Raw genomic sequence first — 19,027 nt, forward strand, 5'->3', positions numbered from 1 at the left:
TATTCGTGATGCTTCACCGATCCAACACTAGATGGAGCACTTGAGTGTGGTTTCGGTGGTAAGAGCTACTGTGTTACGTTTCAGTCTGAATGGCCCTCATTAGCAAAAGGATATAATAGGTTGACACGCAAAACCAACAGAGATTCAGCAATAGAACCCTCTGAATATGGTCATGTCTGACTGCAACGTCCAGCTCACTCACGAGGCCTCAATGTGGCAGAGTGTAAAAAGCATTTGATGATTTAAGGCTGTACTATCTGAGGAGGAGGAGGAGGAGGAGGTTGGAGGAAGAGGAGGAGGAGGTTGAAGAAAGAGGAGGAGGGTGGAGGAGGTGGAGGTTGGAGGAAGAGGAGGAGGAGGTTGAAGAAAGAGGAGGAGGGTGGAGGAGGTGGAGGTTGGAGGAAGAGGAGGAGGAGGGTGGAGGAGGAGGAGGAGGTTGGAGGAAGAGGAGGAGGAGGAGGTTGAAGAAAGAGGAGGAGTAGGGTGGAGGAGGAGGAGGTTGGAGGAAGAGGAGGAGGAGGTTGGAGGAAGAGGAGGAGGTTGGAAGAAGAGGAGGAGGAGGGTGGAGGAGGTTGGAGGAAGAGGAGGAGGAGAAGGGGGAGGAGGAGGTTGGAGGAGGAGGGTGGAGGAGGAGGAGGAGGAGGAGGGTGGAGGAGGAGGGTGGAGGAGGAGGAGGGTGGAGGAGGTTGGAGGAAGAGGAGGAGGAGGAAGAGGAGGAGGAGGAGGAGGGTGGAGGAAGAGGAGGAGGAGGTTGGAGGAGGAGGGTGGAGGAGGAGGAGGAGGAGGGTGGAGGAGGAGGAGGAGGAGGGTGGAGGAGGAGGAGGAGGAGGAGGAGGAGGACACCCACCAGAGAGCCACCCTCTGCTCCAGGTCGCGGAGGAAGCTGCTGTGGAACTTGTAGAGCGGCTCGAAGTTGGAGAACAGGGAGGTCCTGAGGGGCTCCGGGGCGGCCTCGTCCACCGCCACCGCCGCCTGGAAGGACTGACACAGGGACACACACACACACACACACAGAGGGACACACAGACACACACAGACACACACAGACACAATTAAAGCTTATACATGTTCAGGCATTCATTCCAAAGGTTCTTTAGTGTCTCCGCTCTGACAGAGAACACAGTGATTCATGCAGCTGAGTGGGAAGCTCAGAGACTCCCCAGGACTCGAGGCAGATCTCCAGGGACCAGAGAGCACTTCTGGGTCCACAACGGTTAGCGTGATGGCATAATGAAGCCGCTCTGAGGCAGAGAGTGAGAGAGCAGCTGCAGAGGTATCAAACCAAAACGGATGTGAGCAAATGAAGTCGTGTGGAGTCAAACGAGGAGCTGGTCCCCAGCATCCACACGCTGTCGGCTCAACAACACCCACCCACCTATCATTGAAACTAGAAGAGAAAAACGAGTGGGGCCGGCCCACTCTGTAGTGTTAGGGTTAGGGTTAGCTAACCCTACTCTGTAGTGTTAGGGTTAGGGTTAGCTAACCCACTCTGTAGTGTTAGGGTTAGGGTTAGCTAACCCTACTCTGTAGTGTTAGGGTTAGGGTTAGCTAACCCTACTCTGTAGTGTTAGGGTTAGGGTTAGCTAACCCTACTCTGTAGTGTTAGGGTTAGGGTTAGCTAACCCTACTCTGTAGTGTTAGGGTTAGGGTTAGCTAACCCTACTCTGTAGTGTTAGGGTTAGGGTTAGCTAACCCTACTCTGTAGTGTTAGGGTTAGGGTTAGCTAACCCTACTCTGTAGTGTTAGGGTTAGGGTTAGCTAACCCTAACACTAACACTACAGAGTAGGGTTAGCTAACCCTACTCTGTAGTGTTAGGGTTAGGGTTAGCTAACCCTACTCTGTAGTGTTAGGGTTAGGGTTAGCTAACCCTACTCTGTAGTGTTAGGGTTAGCTAACCCTAACACTACAGAGTAGGGTTAGGGTTAGCTAACCCTACTCTGTAGTGTCGTCCCTGTTGGAACATTCGTCTTACAACGGCTCGAGCCATAGAACCCCCCTGAGCTGCCAGGGGACGGATGGAGGGGTGAATGAAGGGACGGATGGAGGGGTGAATGAATGGACGGATGAGGGGGTGAATGAAGGGACGGATGGAGGGGTGAATGAATGGACGGATGGAGGGGTGAATGAAGGGAAGGATGGAGGGGTGAATGAAGGGACGGATGGAGGGGTGAATGAAGGGACGGATGGAGGGGTGAATGGATGGACGGATGAGGGGGTGAATGAATGGACAGATGGAGGGGTGAATGAAGGGACGGATGGAGGGGTGAATGAAGGGGGGGGGGGGGGGGGGTGGTGGTGGTGGTGCTGGATGGTGTGGTGGTTCTGGTGGTGGTGGTGGTGGTGGAGGTGGTGGTGCTGGATGGTGTGGTGGTGGTGGAGGTGCTGTTGGTGGTGGTGGTGGTGGTGGTGGTGGTGGTGGTGGTGGTGGAGGTGCTGTTGGTGGTGGTGGTGGTGCTGGTGGTGGTGCTTGATGGTGTGGTGGTGGTGGTGGTGGTGGTGGAGGTGGAGGTGCTGGATGGTGTGGTGGTGGTGGTGGAGGTGCTGTTGGTGTTGGTGGTGGTGCTACTGGTGCTGGTGGTTGGTTACGCTTGAGAGGAGGGCCAGAAGGCAAACAGCTGTTCCTCATGAGGATGAGCTCACCCTTCTTAGGAAAAAGGCAGCGGTTGAGAGGAGGAAACAGAATGGAAAATACAGGGGGGGGGGGAGACAGAGAGAGAGAGACAGAGCTAAAGAGAGAGAGAGAGAGAGAGAGACAGAGCTAAAGAGAGAGAGAGAGAGAGAGAGAGACAGAGCTAAAGAGAGAGAGAGAGAGAGAGAGAGAGAGAGAGAGAGAGAGAGAGAGAGAGAGAGAGAGAGAGAGAGACAGAGCTAGAGAGAGAGAGAGCTAGAGAGAGAGAGAGAGAGAGAGAGAGAGAGAGAGAGAGAGAGAGAGAGAGAGAGAGAGAGACACAGAGCTAAAGAGACAGAGAGACACAGAGCTAAAGAGACAGAGAGAGACAGAGCTAGAGAGCGAGAGAGCGAGAGAGAGAATGCGAGAGAGAGAGAGAGAGAGAGACAGAGAGAGACAGAGAGAGACAGAGAGAGAGAGAGAGAGAGAGAGAGAGAGAGAGAGAGAGAGAGAGAGAGCTGTGCACACACACCAAGGCCAAACCAGGCCGGGTCGGGAGTGCGGCCAAACCAAATATTTACAATGTGTGTGAGAAGCTCCTCTCTGTACATCAAGAGCAGCAGAGGCTGCAGCCCCCCCTGGAGAGAGAGGGGTACAGCAGGCCCTCATCCACAGCCAGCTAGTCCCCCCCCCCCCCACCTCCTGATCCACAGAGGAGCAGCGTCTGCTGGGGACTGACTCACAGTGCGTCATCAGATCCCTCAGAGAGGAGCTGACTGGAACACGGCCGCCTCCTCCTCCTCCTCCTCCCCCTCCTCTTCCTCCCTCCTCCTCCTCCCCCTCCTCTTCCTCCCTCCTCCTCCTCCTCCTCCTCCCCCTCCTCCTCCTCCTCCACCCTCCTCCTCCTCCTCCTCCTCCTCCTCCTCCCTCCTCCCTCTTCCCTCTTCCTCCACCTCCTCCTCCTCCACCTCCTCCTCCTCCTCCTCCTCCACCTCCTCATTAACGGGACCACCGCGACGTGTTTGCAAACAGCAGATTTCCGGGGCGCACGAGGAAAAAACAACGCAAAGCCTGAACGCGTCGGTGCCGTTTAAAGCAGCAGACGTGTACAGAGAGAGTCCCGTGTGTGGGGGCTCGCCCTGCGCTGCCTCCTGTCCTTGGTTCCCCCCTGGTGGACCCCCCCCCCCCCCCTGCCAGCGGCGGAGCTAACAGGCTTCAGACTGAGAGGGGACGACGCAGAGAGGACATCACAGGCAGGAGACCACTGTGTGTGCAGGTGTATGTATGGATAGGTGTGTGCATGCGCGCGTGCGTGTGTGCGTGCGTGTGTGTATGTGTCTCTGTGTGTGTGTGTGTCAGTGTCAGTCTGTCTGTGTGCATCTGTCTGTCTGTCTGTCTGTGCTGGTTTGTGTGACTGTGTCTGTGTGTGCATACGTGTGTGTGTGTGTGTCTCTCACCAAGCTCACCACCTCCAGGTCCTTCAGGTAGGTCCTCTCTGTGTGTTGTGTTGTGTTGGTGTGTGTTGTGTTGTTGTGTGTCTGTGTGTGTCTGTGTGTGTCTCTCACCACGCTGACCACCTCCAGGTCCTTCAGGTAGGTTCTCTCTGTGTGTTGTGTTGTGTTGGTGTGTGTTGTGTTGTTGTGTGTCTGTGTGTGTCTCACCACGCCCACCACCTCCAGGTCCTTCAGGTAGGTCCTCGCTGTGTGTTGTGTTGTGTTGGTGTGTGTTGTGTTGTGTTGTGGTGTGTTGTTGTGTGTCTGTGTGTGTCTGTGTGCGTCTCACCACGCTCACCACCTCCAGGTCCTTCAGGTAGGTTCTCTCTGTGTGTTGTGTTGTGTTGTGTTGTTGTGTGTCTGTGTGTGTCTGTGTGTGTCTGTGTGTCTCTCACCACGCTGACCACCTCCAGGTCCTTCAGGTAGGTCCTCTCTGTGTGTTGTGTTGTGTTGTTGTGGTGCGTTGTGTGTCTGTGTGTGTCTGTGTGTCTCTCACCACGCTGACCACCTCCAGGTCCTTCAGGTAGGTTCTCTCTGTGGTCAGCAGCTCCTTGGCGATGAAGTAGGCGCGGTCGTTGGGGAACCTCTGCATGGCGGGAGAGAGGAGAGGAGAGGCTGAGCCGGGACCCTCCTGGACGTCCTACCCGCCGGCCCCCCGCCCCCCGCCCATCCCTCTTCTGGGGGGGTTAAGGAGACAGTACTGGGGCCCCGGGCCCCATGGGGCCGCTATGTAGGGCAGGTATTCTGAGGTAAGTCCTGGGCTATTTTTAAAAGGTCTAGCGCTGAAGAACGAGCAGAAGACAAAAGGAGGAAACAAATCCCCATAACCGCTGGAACACAGCGTCCCGGGCAGCAGGGATTAGAAGAATGATCTTCATTATTCGTTTGTGGATGAAACCTTCAGAAGATGTTTTAATACGTGTGTTCCTACAGCTGCTGAGTGGTTACACTTCTAAGGACAGTGGTGTCCTGACAGCCAGCGCTATAACTTGTCCTCCCACCGGGAAAGGTGTACCAAGGTTGTTCCGTGTTTGCAGTCAGCAAATCACCCGCTTACAGATCCCGCCTCAAGCAACATGATTGGACAAAACTAATACGAAGCGAGGTAAGTGAAAAGCTCCTTCTCCGTGATTTCAGCTAGCCTGCTAGCAGACCTTAGATACTCATTCAGTCTTAAGATAACGAATCAAACTTGACGTAATGAATCAGATTTGAGATCATGAATCCAAATTTATAAATCATACTTTAGATCCGAATCAGACTTTGGATACTAAGTCATACATAGATTATGAATCAGACTTTGGATTATGAATCCAACTTGATACATTACTTTAGATAACGAATCAGCCTTGAGATAACGAATCAGACGTTAGATAACGAATCAGACGTTAGATGATGATCAGACTTTAGCTGCTGAGCCAGCAGTCTGATCTGAGGGACCCCCCCCACCCACCTTCCTGCGGACCTCGTCTTCGTCGTCCGTGCGCACGCAGCCAGCGTCGTAGAGCAGCGGGCTGGTGAGGGGCGAGGGCTGGCGCCCGTCGGGGCTGAGGCCGCAGAGGTCCAGGGACTGCTTCTGGCCGTTGAGGAGCGCGTGGGGGCGGGGGGCGCCCGGGGACGCCGCCGGGTGGGGGCCGCCGGACACGACCCCCCCACCTGAGGAGAGGGAGAACACGGAGGGGCGCAGTGAGACAGAGCAAAGGTCGACAGCTCACAGAGAAAGACAGAAGGAGCCATGCGCCCCCCAGCAGAACTCTACCGCGGACAAAGAGCTACGGTGTCAGAGAGAGGGACAACATTCCACAGGTTGGCTTTGGGTTTTTGGAACCGTCCGTGTGTTCGCGTTCTCGGGTTGTTCGTCCCCCCCGAAGCCGTACGGTCTTCGGACCACTGGGTGGCTCGGGGCAACAGAGGGGAACAGTCAAGGCTTGGGCCAGCCAGGGGATTGAGGGCTGGTGGGTGTAGGGGTCAAAGCATCGCCGCACATCCTTTTGCAAAGAGTCCAGACCGTTCTTGGTTGTCTGTTGGGGTAAGGGGTCTCCCGTCTGGACACTCTTTATCCTACGGACGATCCACTACAGCTGCTACTTCCATCTACCACTAGGCTTACTCACACTGCTCGGGCCTTACCACCGCAGCCACCTCGCCACACACCACAGTCTGCTGGGTTTTTCCCCGGGTACGAATGGCATAAACAGAGCAGAGATTACACACACACACACACACACACACACACACACACACACACAGACCTCGTTTAATGGGCCACCACACGCTAGGACAACGGAGAGGGGATAAATCTGGTGCGGGGTTTTCTCGTCACGACATCGCTGAACTGGCGGGGCGCCAACAGCGCGAGGAGGGGAGCGAGCGGAGCTACGAGCTACACACACTAAACACAGATAACACTGAAGGGATGAACACACGTTATGGGAGGGGGATAGGAAGAGATCCCGCCCGTCGAACACACACAGCAGAGCAGTTGCCCCCCTTACACAATCAACCGGGGCGGTACTTGGGGAAGAAGAGCCTGAACTTATTCTCAGATGCAGCCGTACACAATGTGGAGGTAGGAAGTGGGGAATCTCAGAGGGAATCAATGAAAGGCACCATTAAATAGAGTGGTTTATAAGTATGGCGAGAGAGGGTGAGGGAGCGGGCGAGACGGAGAGAGACAGCGGACGAGAGACTAAAGGGAGTAGTTCGGAAGACGAGTCTTGCACGTCTCAATAATTAGCATGCCTTGTAACAAAAAGTCTAAATATAACACCAAGCTCAACTATTTAGTGTCATTATGTTACGGACTACGCCTGGGTTAATAGGTCGAGCACATAGGAAACGATTGAGTCGCCCATTGGTTGATGGAAGGAGCCGGTTTACAAAGCAGTCTTGATTATAATATCCCCTCATTACAAATTATGTTTCCATTTAGGACCAGAGATTCATATTATTTTCTATATTAAGAATCTCATCTTCATCCCAACGTGGAGCCAGCATCACAACTGAGGAAAGACTGAACAGGATCTTAACCATGTCTGACACACACACACACACACACACACACACACACACACACACACACACACACACACACACACACACACACACACACACACACACACACACACACACACACACACACACACACACACACCTTGATTTTCATCTCATCCATGTGGCCTGGGTCCCAACACAACCGTCAGCTGACTTGTTGCAGTGAATAAGAAGACATGCAACAAGTATGTGTTGTGTTGCATTGTTTACTGTATGGAAAGGTAATGACCATCATGCACCACTACAGGTGGACACACAGGTCTGAGCCGGCAGACAGGAGAAACATGCAGACAGAATGGTACATGGATTAGACAATGAGAGAGACACAGAAAGAGAGACAGAGAGAAAGAGAAACAGAGGAACAGAGACAGAGACACAGAGGGAAACAGAGATAAGCAAACGGAGCAGTATGTCGAGCTGTTGAATGGATAAACAGAAATGAGAAGAGGGTGAGGAAAATGATTTACTCAGGGTAGAAAATAAGTGCAGGGCTTTGTTGAAATGAATAGTTCACCCGGGCTAAAGCAAACAAACCACATTCTCTATATGCATCATATCAACCAGGACATTGTTGGCGTTCATTCATCCTATTACGCTTCCGAGTCGGTCTTAGTCACAGAGCTGACTGTAAACATAACCGCTACTGATAATCTAATCCACGTCAAGTCAAGACAGACGGTATGAAGTCAAAGTCAAAGTAATCAGCTCCATCGATGCCTCACGGCATAAACATGAAGCTCAAATCACATTAATGAAGGACTGAGCTAGCTCTACATGCTAGCTCTACACACTAGCTCTACACGATAGTTCCCCCCTCTTTGACAAGCTTAATCTGCAATGTCATCCACCAGAGGGTAAACAGCTAGAAACCATCGTTCCCTGACAGAAGACACAAGGAAAGGCATTTGAAACCATCCAGCTGCAGCCAATCATTAAAGTGGCTCAAATTATAAAAAAAAACATAGAATAGTATAATAGAATAACGGTGACATATTCCGCGGCTACACTCTCCAAGGTTATAATATGAGGTTATCGTAGCGTTGGGGACCATTGTCATCATCTTTATATGTACTGCAGTAAAACCTGTTGGCACCAAAAATGATGAGCAAAAAGCTAAGTGTGTTTATGTGTGTAAGTGCGTAAGTGTGTAAGTGTGTTTATGTGCGTGTGTGCGTGTGCGTGTGTGTGTGTTGCCATTTAGAAAGGGCAACGCCGCTTTGGAGGGCAGACTCCTGGGGGTGCGTCTGCTACGCAGTGCTTCCATTACCCCGTGATGACAACCAGTGGCTAAACCCTCGGAACACAATGGTTGGAAAAGGTCCACAGAGGTCCCCAGATGCTGGAGAACCCCTCCACTCTAATCGGCCGTCACCATCCACTCTAAAAATAGGCCGCAGGCCCAGGTGTGACCTGAGGACGACGGAATCCTCTGGGAGCCGCTAACCCGTTAGCCGCTAAACTGTTAGCCGCTAATCCGTAAGCCGCTAATCCGTAAGCCGCTAAACCCCGTTAGCCGCTAGCCCGTTAGCCGCTAGCACGTTAGCCGCCAGCCCGTTAGCCGCTAGGCCGTTAGCCACTAGCCCGTTAGCCTAGCAGCTGAACACCCGCCCTGTGTCCTCGTCGGTGAAGGCGTGGCTCTCGTCCACGCCGGCCCCCTCGTCCAGCTCGAGGCTGCCCAGAGAGTACGGGGTCCTGGGGAGGAGGCGGGAGCGGAGCGGCCCGCTAGCACCGCCCTCCACCGCGCTACCGCCCGTTAGCACGTAGCCTCCGCCGCGGCCGCCGGGGTCCGCCTCCATGTCCGAGTCCCCCTCGCTGGACTCCGAGCCGCTGGGCGTGAAGCAGCCGTTGACGCGCCCCGCGGCCGGCGGACCGAGGCCGCCGCGGCTACGCATGGCGCCGGGGGCATGGCCCGCACCTGGCCCCGCCCCCTCGCCGTCCGACAGCATGCGCCGCTCCAGGGCGGCCATGCGCTCGACCCGGGACAGGGCGGGCGCCGGCGAGGGGGGCGGGGCCGAGACGGGCGAGGGGTCCGCGGGGGAGCGGTGGGGCCGTCGCCGCGGCGACTGCGGGTAGGGGATGCGCCCGGGGGGGAGGAGCCCTCCGAGAGACGGGGGGTCGTAGCTAAGGTGGTCGTCGACGCCGTGGCGCCCGTCCTCGCCGTAGCCGTTGTGCTCGGCGCCGGTTCGATGGGCGGGGCCAACGGCGGCGTGGGCGGAGCCCGTGATCTGCTGGGCGACCAGGGGGCTCCACGGGCGTCGGGCGCCCCCCGTCCCGTCCCCCACGGCGGGGGGGTAGAGTGCCCCCTGCTGGTCGCCCCTCTGGTACAGCAGCCGGGCCGCCTCGCTCACCTCCCCGCCGGCCGGACGGGGCAGGGCCGGAGCCGGCGCGGGGGCCTCCCTGTGTCTCCTCCGACCCAGGACGTCCTCCTGCAGAGGGGGGTAGGACTCACTCCCGCCCCCCATCCCTCCCCGAGTCTGGGCCCCGCCCCCCCCGGCCCCCCGCCCCACGCCCACAGAGACGTACTCCCCCTCGAGGTCGCTACAGCTGACGTACGCGTGGGAAGAGAAGCCGCTAGCCGGGGGAGAGCGAGAGGCCGGACCTGTGTTCAGAGGATCCGGGTGGTGGGGGCGGGGCCTGCTGGGCTCCTCCGGCTGGGGGCGGGCCCCTCCGGGGGGGGGCGTGGTCCGGGGGTCCTCGCGGCCGTTCCTCAGGCTCACTGCGGGGCTGGCCCGCGTCCGGGGGGAGGAGGGGGTGGGGTCTTCTGCGGTCACCAGCGCTGATTCCTTCCAGTGGCGCTGGGGCGGGGAGTCCACTCTGCCACAGGGGGCGCCTCTCTGCTACGGAGAGGGAGGAGGAGGAGGAGGAGGAGGAGGAGAGGAGGAGGAGGAGGAGGAGGAGGAGGGAGGAGGAGGAGGAGTAGGAGGAGAAGAAGAAGAAGAAGAAGAAGAAGAAGAAGAAGAAGAAGAAGAAGAAGAAGAAGAAGAAGAAGAAGAAGAAGAAGAAGAAGAAGAAGAAGAAGAAGAAGAAGAAGAGACAGAGACAGAGACAGAGACAGAGAGAGAGAGAGAGAGAGAGAGAGAGAGAGAGAGAGAGATAACAGAGTGACAGAGATATATAACTCTTATTAATCCCTGAAGGGACATTCATGTTACAGCCGCCAAAGTGGCCTGAACAGTGCATAGAAAGACTTATAGATCTAATAAATAATAAAGACAGCCAAGACCTCTCTCTCAGTATGAACAATAATCTGTATTACACTGGTGAGCGAAGCAGGAGAACCAAGAGAGTAGAGAACAGATACAAGACACAACACTTCAATGACCTATGCATAACTTGTTCTCCTAATTACTAATTACTAAACTAATCGTTGAAGTGTCGATTGGAAATTGCCTAGCAATGCTACGACTTTGACCCGTCAGGATGAGACAGTGAAGTGAGGTGATGAACTGCTAACCTGAGCTAGCACGGCTAGCCTACGATAGCACAGGTAGCCTGAGCCTGCACAGCTAGCCTAAGATAGCGAGCCAGCGCGGCTAGCGCGAGCCAGCATGCCTGAAACGGCATGGCTAGCGTGAGCTGCCATGGCTAGCCTGGGCTAGCACGGCTAGCCTAGGCTAGCCTGGGCTAGCACGGCTAGCCTGAGATAGCACGGCTAGCCTAAGATAGCACGGCTAGCCTAAGATAGCACGGCTAGCCCGAGACAGCACGGCTAGTCTGAGCTACGACAGCTAGCCTGAGCCAGGAGGTTAAAACAACAAACGGACAGACCTCTGAGGGCACCTCCTGCCTCCGCGGCGAAGGCACGGGGGACAGCCGGCAGACATGTTGGACCCGGCTGTGTTTCCTGGAGGGGGGAGACGACAGGGCGGTCAGAGAGCGCCGCACTCCTGCTAGGCTAACAGTTCTGTCACCAACAATACAACCTTCTTTTCGATATATAATTCATTCAATATGCTTGTATGTCCTTGCACTTAAAAACAGTACTTTGTATGTCCTTGCACTTAGAAACAGTACTCTGTAGCATTGTGTAGCGTCTTATGGTAGCTATATTTGTTGTATACAGGGAATGGGTTAACCTAGTGATTGTTAGTGCTTGGCCCTTGGTTCTATGAACATTCTTACTGTACCGACAGAGATATATTGTTGTTTATATTTCTTCTGACAAATGTTCTTAGTGTAAGTCGCTTTGTATAAGAATATCTGCTAAATTCCCGAAATGTAAATGAGATGTGTTTTGTCCATTACAGAGGCCCCCAGTTTAGACAGTGAGAACCTTCTGTATGGCTCCCCTTTCGTTCCCTTATCACTATCCACACCTAAACAATTGAGACGGTGAGAGCCCCTCTTCGGTTTGGGTTTCTGTGTATCCTGAGATGTTTGCGTCTACGTCGGGACTATAAAGGTCCTTAACGTGTATGGGCCCGTCTGAGAGTCTTGGTAAACGCTGTCTGTGAGTCCCCCTCATGATCATGCTCCATTACATCTGATACTTTGCTGTCAAGAAGTGTGTAGGAACAAGGGATTATCTCGCAACAACTCCCATCATCATCATCTTGTCACTCACGGAGTTGTTTCTAGTGGCTGTTCAGACAGACGTCTGAACAACCACTAAGAACGACTCCACGGCGACGAGCTTTCACCTTTCAAACGGGATCTTCTTAAACTCCGACTCCTTCACGTAGTCGATAACCTGCTTCTGCGTGCGCCCGCTGCGGAGAGAACACACACGACACACGGTGCGACGGACGCAGAGTTAGAGGGAGATACCACGGCGCTACGTCACGCGCTGCACAGGAGAAGGCGGAGCAGAGAGTGGGCGGTGAATGGTAAAATGACTGCATTTAGACAGCGCATTTCTCACCAGTGGCCACTCAAAGCACTTTACAATACTGCCGAACATTCACCCATTCATGCCCACATTCACACACCGACGGCGGTGTCAGCCACGCAGGGCGACAGCCAGCTCGTCAGCAGCAGTCAGGGTGAGGTGGCTCGCTCAGGGACACCTCAACACTCAGCAGGAGGAGGAGATCGAACGAGCAACCTTGAGCTCCTGAGCCCCATGCCGCCCCTGGTACCTGAATCTGAAGGAGGAGCCGCGAGTGAAGAGGACGGGCTTGGGTTTGGGCTTGGGCTCCTCGAAGAGACGGAAGAAGGCGTGGTACTCCACGCAGATCTTCCAGAACACCTTGCAGCAGTCCCGGCTCCCCATGAGGAACTCCAGGGTGTCCTGGTACGAACTCTGGGGCGGGGTGACCAGGACGGCACGGTTAGTAGACGTGACAACAGCGCCGACCCCGCTGGAGTCTGCGTTCAGAGGTTGCGTCCTTCGAGGGAATGTGAGGGAAGACTTACGTTCAGGTCGGCTCTCAGCTTGATGAGGAAGCGTTTCCTCTTGAAGCTCAGCTTGCGTACTTTGGACCAGTTGAAGGCGTTGATCCGCGTGTGTCCCTGTACGAAGAGGCAATCAGAATGAATTACTAAATAAACAGACGGACGAGGTTATGCTGCACATTTGATAGTGAAACACTTTGGCAGTTTAGCCATACGGGGGAGCCAGTTGGCCTCGTGTTTGACTCACTACAGCACGGCTCAGGGTTTGAATCCCAGTATCTGCAGTCTACCACCAGGCCTCCTTTGAGCAAGGCACATCACGACCGTGTACCCCAAGGCACGCTGGGTAATAGTGTTTTAGTGCTGAATGAATAAACAGAGGGCACCACTGAGAGCCCCAACACATGTAGACCACAGGTGATGTCTGAGTGACAGGCCTTAGTCCCGCCCCCTCAGGCCGGAGCTCACCTGAAAGACCAACACCCCCGTGTGGGACGCGGCCAGGCTCAGCTGGGTGCCCTCCCGGTCCTTGGCAGGGTGCTGTCGGACGCCGTACATCTCCAGCCGGCGCGCCACCTCCAGCAGCTGGTAGTCCGACTCCGCCGGCGTCTGCCCACTAGCAAGGCACATGGAGCCGTTACTCATCTGCTGCTTTCTAGTAACTCAGACCCGACGTTTCTGCCGCCATCATAGACCCAGTCGGCACAGAGTGCAGTCCGAGACCTCCCCTGGTACAGAGGGATCACAGCCTACTGGGAGAGGGATCACAGCCTACTGGGAGAGGGATCACAGCCTACTGGGAGAGGGATCCCACGGCCTACTGGGAGAGGCATCCCACAGCCTACTGGGAGAGGGATCCCACAGCCTACTGGGAGAGAGATCCCAAAGGAGGGACATTTCCCTGCGCCTTTAGACGGCCCGGGTTTAGGGAGTCTTCAGGGGGGTCTTTTAGGGGGTCTTATAATGTGGGCCCTGTGGAGCCCTTTCAGACCGGGATGGCAGCTGTACCGATAACAACTAGATGAACGTTGTTTCCTTCTTTTTCTTTCTAAAATAATTAAGGCAATAGTGGAGGATTAAGACATGACTGACAAAACAGAATTTAAATATGGAATCCGAACGGGGTTTATGCTCGTTCAGACACAGCAAATGAAAACTGGGAGCACGGATTACGCTTTCGGTAATTCGTCCAAATGTCTTAAATCCCACAAAATCACCCAACAGAGTTTCACTAATTGAGGTGTGGGGGGGGGTCCTGTGCTCGTCAGAGAGAGAGACAGAGAGCGACAGATGGAAGACAGAAAGAGAGAGACAGACAGACAGACAGACAGACAGACAGACAGACAGACAGACAGACAGACAGACAGACAGACAGACAGACAGACAGACAGACAGACAGCGACACAGACAGAGACAGAGAGACAGTCGGAGAGGAGGAGAAGGGACCGAGACAGAACGCTAACAGACGTCCTACTTCTAATCAGAGCCGAGGCCTCAGTGTTTCCCGAGCGTCGGGTACTTAATCAGCGCTTTAACTCTCTGCGTGGCAGCGCGCCACCAGAACCACGCAAGCCCTTATCTTATTTGCAGTAACTGAAAGCAACACAAAAAAAGACAAGCGAAAGAGGGCACTTAGACCTAATGGAGGCGTGCTTGTGCGTGTCAGCTGACTGGGTTGGGCAGGCGGTCGCACGGCGCCGCAGGGGGGGGAGCTTAGGGAGGGAAGGGGGGCTGTGTTCTGGCGAACGCTCAGCGGCATGCTGCATCGCCAGAGGAGAGTGAAGGAGACCCGCAGCTCTCCAATAACCTCCGGCGGCCGCCCCGTCCCCCCCTCTCTCTCTCTCCAGGGGAGCGTCCCGGGGACGGACAAACCGGTTCTCCCACAAAGGGCCGGTGACCGGGCCCAGGCGGCGCTGAAGGGCGGCGGGCGGGGAGTACTGAAGCCTGGCTGCTGCTGCTGCCTCGGGGGTCCGGTCTGAACCCACCGCCGCTCGCTTTGGATTAAAGCGTCGAGAGGCACTTAGCAACTTTATGGTGAAATGACACCATGAATAAAACTTTGGTTAAAAGGTCAAACGGCGGACCGACGAAAATATAATAACTTGGCCTTTCTGAGCGTGATTAACAATGCTTTGAATCACTCGGTGAAAAAGAAAAGTATAAATAAAACGGTAATGGGCAGGTCAAGTTCCTGAGTGTGACCTCTGATTTAATATCTCCAGTAAACCGCCAGAGTGTTTCATTCCAGGACACAGCGGTGAGATCTAGGCCGGCGTATTCCGGGCACGGAGCTCTGGAATAACAGGAATACATTCATGAATCCTAGACTGATGGGACCTCCTGGGTCTGCTGCCAGGAACGAGCAGGAGATCCGTTACGTTCTGGGAGATGAGGAACCCACGTGTTCTTGGAGTGGAACTCCATGATGCGGTCCATCAGGGCCATCTGGTCTGGAATGTAGTTGTTGTTGAGGAGGTGGGACCGGCTCTGGCTGCCCTCGAAGTCCCCGATCTCCGCTGGAAGAGGAAGAGGAAGAAGAAGAAGAAGAAGAAGAAGATGGAGTAGAAGTAGAAAAAAAGAGAAGAAGAAGGAGTAGAAGTGGAGAAGAAGAAGAAGAAGAAGAGGGAGAAGAAGAAGAGGGAGAAGAAGAAGAAGAAGAAGAAGAAGAAGAAGAAGAAGAAGAAGAAGAAGAAGAAGAAGAAGAAGAAGAAGAAGAAGAAGAAGAAGAAGAAGAAGAAGAAGAAGAAGAAGAAGAAGAAGAAGAAGAAGAAGAAGAAGAAGAAGAAGAAGAAGAAGAAGAAGAAGAGAAGAAGAAGAAGAAGAAGAAGAAGAAGAAGAAGAAGAAGAAGAAGAAGAAGAAGAAGAAGAAGAAGAAGAAGAAGAAGAAGAAGAAGACGTTCCATGTTAAACAACGATTAATGGCCGTTGTCGGCTAAAGCTGCATCGTAGACGGGGCCTCTCTGGCCTCAGAATAATAAGGCAGTAATAAGAAAAGTTAGCGCTGCCGTTCCTTGCAGCAGCAGTTTTATCCTCCCCAGACCCCCTGGGGAGGAGCAAGTGGGGCAGTGAGGTCGACACATCGACCTCCTCTACTAACTCCCTAGAACCCTAGCCAGGAGGTTCCATGTTAGCTCGATGCTAGAGGATTGTTCCTCAGTTATTCCTCACCCGGGCCTGGGTTTAAATCCTGCTGGTTGCAAAGGAACACCGGATACAGTAGACTGTGGGGCGGCATGTTGCTCAGGGGGTAGAGCGGGCTGGCTGGTAACCGGAAGGTTGCTAGTTCGATCCCCTATCTGAGTGTCGCGGTGTCCCTGAGCGAGACGCCTCTCCCTCACTGCTCCCGATAATGGCCGTCGCCCTGCGTGGACATCGCCGTCGGTGTGTGAATGTGCGCATGAATGGGTGAATGTGAGGCAATATTGTAAAGAGCTTTGAGTGGCCACTGGTTACAAGGGACTAAATATAAATGCAGTCCATTTACTATGTACAGATTTAGCCTGACCTTAGCAGTATACAGCTATATATGTATACTGTGGATGCCTCATAGCTGATTACTCACCAGTCCACACTAAGTAACCTGTACGACACGTTAACAAGACCATAACTAACCAGTAATCAATACCATGGGATCGGAGCGGCTATGATGGATGGCAGGCGGCCCGTGAGCTCAGAGGAGCTGGAGACCCGCGGGACAACGCCTGCTGCAGCGTTTCCCTAAACGCCGCGTTAAACAGAGAGCGCTACGTCTACACGCTCCGGGAGACACCCCCAGCCACGATCCGCCCCCCTTTAGGGAATATCCTGAATTATGTACGCTGGGTAAATGCTGGAAAAACCGTTCAAACAAACAATTAATTTAAGATGAAATACCACCGGCGGGTGAGTTGTTGCATATTCATGGCTTTTAGAAATATAGAACATTAATAAAAGCTCTCCGGTATTCCCATGAGCAAGGCACTGTCTTTAATCAGCGGGTTTGAACGCCGTCTTTGCCATCAGATAAAGTGCTGATGAGCGTAAGCTGAGGAAAGGCTGCGTCTGTTTCCTGGAGGGTCACCGTGTCTCGTCCGGGGAGACGCTCAGAGTAGGGAATCTACCTGAACGGTATCCATAGCAACACAGGGATCCGTGTGGTTTCCTGCGTTTGGGTCCTGGTTTGAGGACATGCTCGGCATGATAAACATGACAGTTCTGCGTTGCCTGTTGAGTATCTTCCCCCTCTGTGTTCAGGGTTGTGTGTTATAGGGGGGCGCTAATGTAACGGAGAACTATAATTAGATGAGCTCATTGTTTGGGCTGTTACTATAATAATATCATTTGAAAAATGACCGCAAACCACAAATGACTGTTAGTGGATTTTACCGTTGAGGTGATGGGTTTATCTACATCATCTGATATAACATCACTTTAGAAGGTGCACAGATTGTATTTACCACATCGACGGTACAAATCGTAGACGTAGCATGGTGACTTCACCTATTGGTTTACACACCACCCTTCTGAGGGTGTAGATTTGCCTCCTGTGGAGGATGCTTTTGGTCTTGGAACCTTTTTTGCAACCAGCAGCAACGATCAATATTTGGCACGTAGAGGGCGGGAAATGAATTGCCGCCTCGCATGGCTAAGACTAATTCATAGTCAATACTTAATTACTTTTTAATGACATAAACTGTCCAACAGGACCTCTCGAATACATAGTATGGAGATGATTTCCATACTATACTGATGCAACTCTCTACATTGATCCAACTACAGGTCTATCAAATAACTACATTCTAGCATCTACCGTGAACCACCTACAGGCTGTTAGAGGAACTACATGCTAGTCTCTAGGGAACCACCTATAGGCTGCTAGAGGAACTGCATGCTAGTCTCTAGGGAACCACCTACAGGTTGTTAGAGGAACTACATGCTAGTCTCTAGGGAACCACCTATAGGCTGTTAGAGGAACTACCTACTAGTCTCTAGGGAACCACCTATAGGCTGTTAGAGGAACTACATACTAGTCTCTAGGGAACCACCAACAGGCTGTTAGAGGAACTGCATGCTAGTCTCTAGGGAACCACCTACAGGCTGTTAGAGGAACTACATGCTAGTCTCTAGGGAAACACCTATAGGCTGTTAGAGGAACTACATGCTAGTCTCTAGGGAACCACCTATAGGCTGTTAGAGGAACTACATGCTAGTCTCTAGGGAACCACCTATAGGCTGTTAGAGGAACTACATGCTAGTTCCTTCCGGCTGGGCCTCACAAACACCAGGTCATGGCTCCCGCCAGATTCACAACCACGACTCTTAATAAACAAGCAGAACTCAGGAGGAAGGATGAGGATTTTACACATTATATACGACAGGTTTGCCACACTCACATTGGACAACGTGGGAGACCATGAGGGCGGAGCTACTATCGTTGCAGGTCAGGCGTCCGGCGGAGAGGTCCTGCTTCAGCTGGAGGGCGAAGAGGTACCTGGAGAAGACGGGGACACGTTAAAACACAAGGAGTCAACTGGAGGAGACGGGGACACGTTAAAACACAAGGAATCAACTGGAGGAGACGGGGACACGTTAAAACACAAGGAGACAACTGGAGGAGACCGGGACACGTTAAAACACAAGGAGTCAACTGGAGGAGACGGGGAACATGTTTAAAACACAAGGAATCAACCGAAGGCGACAGGGAACACGTTTTAAACAAAGCAATGACTGAAAGAGATGCGCTCTGCAAGGGGAGAAGTGAGGGGACTCGTTGACAAGGAGAAGGCTGTGTGACTCCTCATGTCATAAAGTGTCAAAAGTCATTTTGCTGAAGGAGTTTTATATGAACATCGAATCTCTTTGCAGGTGCCGTAAAAAACCTCTTAGAGTCGAGACTGAGTCTGGCGAAACGTGTTCAAAACCAGTTGACATGGTTATTATTGGGGAAAATAAACACCTTGGGAGCAATAAAGACATTGTTCGAAAGTAATTCTGTTAGCACATTTTACATCTGCGTTATTGACGTCAGCATTCAGCCGCCTCACCTCCATGTCCCCTGGCAGAGGCAACTGACACAAACCTCTACAATACCGCTGGTGATGTCCATACACGTATTGACTGAACGCATCTCACACACACACACACACACACACACACACACACACACACACACACACACACACACACACACACAGAGCGCGGGAGGGAGTGTGATTGAGTGAGAGTGTGTGAGAGAGCGAGTAAACCCCAGGCCAGTTCTGTCTCACCGGGTCAGTTCCTCCAGTAGCTGGGCGGGGTCCGGGGGGTAGAACTTGACCACGAAGCGCAGCACCGTGTGTTTGGGTCCTGACCGGGCCCATGATAAGAACACATTAGGAACAACGATACAAAGAACAATGCTAAACACAGGTTCAATTCACCACACTTCTTCAGCAGTCCCTTCCATCAAACATTGGTTTACTTAGAGGGACATGTTCCATTGTACACCAAAAAAAACTGGCAAACACAATTATTCATACAGATAAAAATACTCTTCATAAAGTGTATGTAGTGTTCAGT

The 19,027-nt window shown here is 53.2% G+C and overlaps 1 protein-coding gene across 1 annotated transcript in view; it reads right to left on the reverse strand.

Annotated features, from left to right (window-relative positions):
- Positions 1 to 19,027, reverse strand: part of LOC130373084 (FERM, ARHGEF and pleckstrin domain-containing protein 1-like) — a 66,357-nt gene that overhangs the window by 10,563 nt on the left and 36,767 nt on the right. Inside the window, exons 5-16 of the mRNA XM_056579322.1 lie at positions 18,736 to 18,814; positions 17,863 to 17,960; positions 14,892 to 15,006; positions 12,959 to 13,106; positions 12,512 to 12,607; positions 12,235 to 12,398; positions 11,797 to 11,865; positions 10,925 to 11,000; positions 9,756 to 9,993; positions 5,556 to 5,758; positions 4,599 to 4,688; positions 848 to 981 (exon numbers count right to left, since the gene is read on the reverse strand). Of these exons, the coding sequence (XP_056435297.1) occupies positions 848 to 981; positions 4,599 to 4,688; positions 5,556 to 5,758; positions 9,756 to 9,993; positions 10,925 to 11,000; positions 11,797 to 11,865; positions 12,235 to 12,398; positions 12,512 to 12,607; positions 12,959 to 13,106; positions 14,892 to 15,006; positions 17,863 to 17,960; positions 18,736 to 18,814 (1,510 nt within the window). The remainder of the gene's footprint in view (positions 1 to 847; positions 982 to 4,598; positions 4,689 to 5,555; positions 5,759 to 9,755; positions 9,994 to 10,924; positions 11,001 to 11,796; positions 11,866 to 12,234; positions 12,399 to 12,511; positions 12,608 to 12,958; positions 13,107 to 14,891; positions 15,007 to 17,862; positions 17,961 to 18,735; positions 18,815 to 19,027) is intronic.

Source organism: Gadus chalcogrammus, chromosome 20, assembly GCF_026213295.1.
Source record: "Gadus chalcogrammus isolate NIFS_2021 chromosome 20, NIFS_Gcha_1.0, whole genome shotgun sequence".
In the NCBI taxonomy this organism is placed as follows: domain Eukaryota; kingdom Metazoa; phylum Chordata; class Actinopteri; order Gadiformes; family Gadidae; genus Gadus; species Gadus chalcogrammus.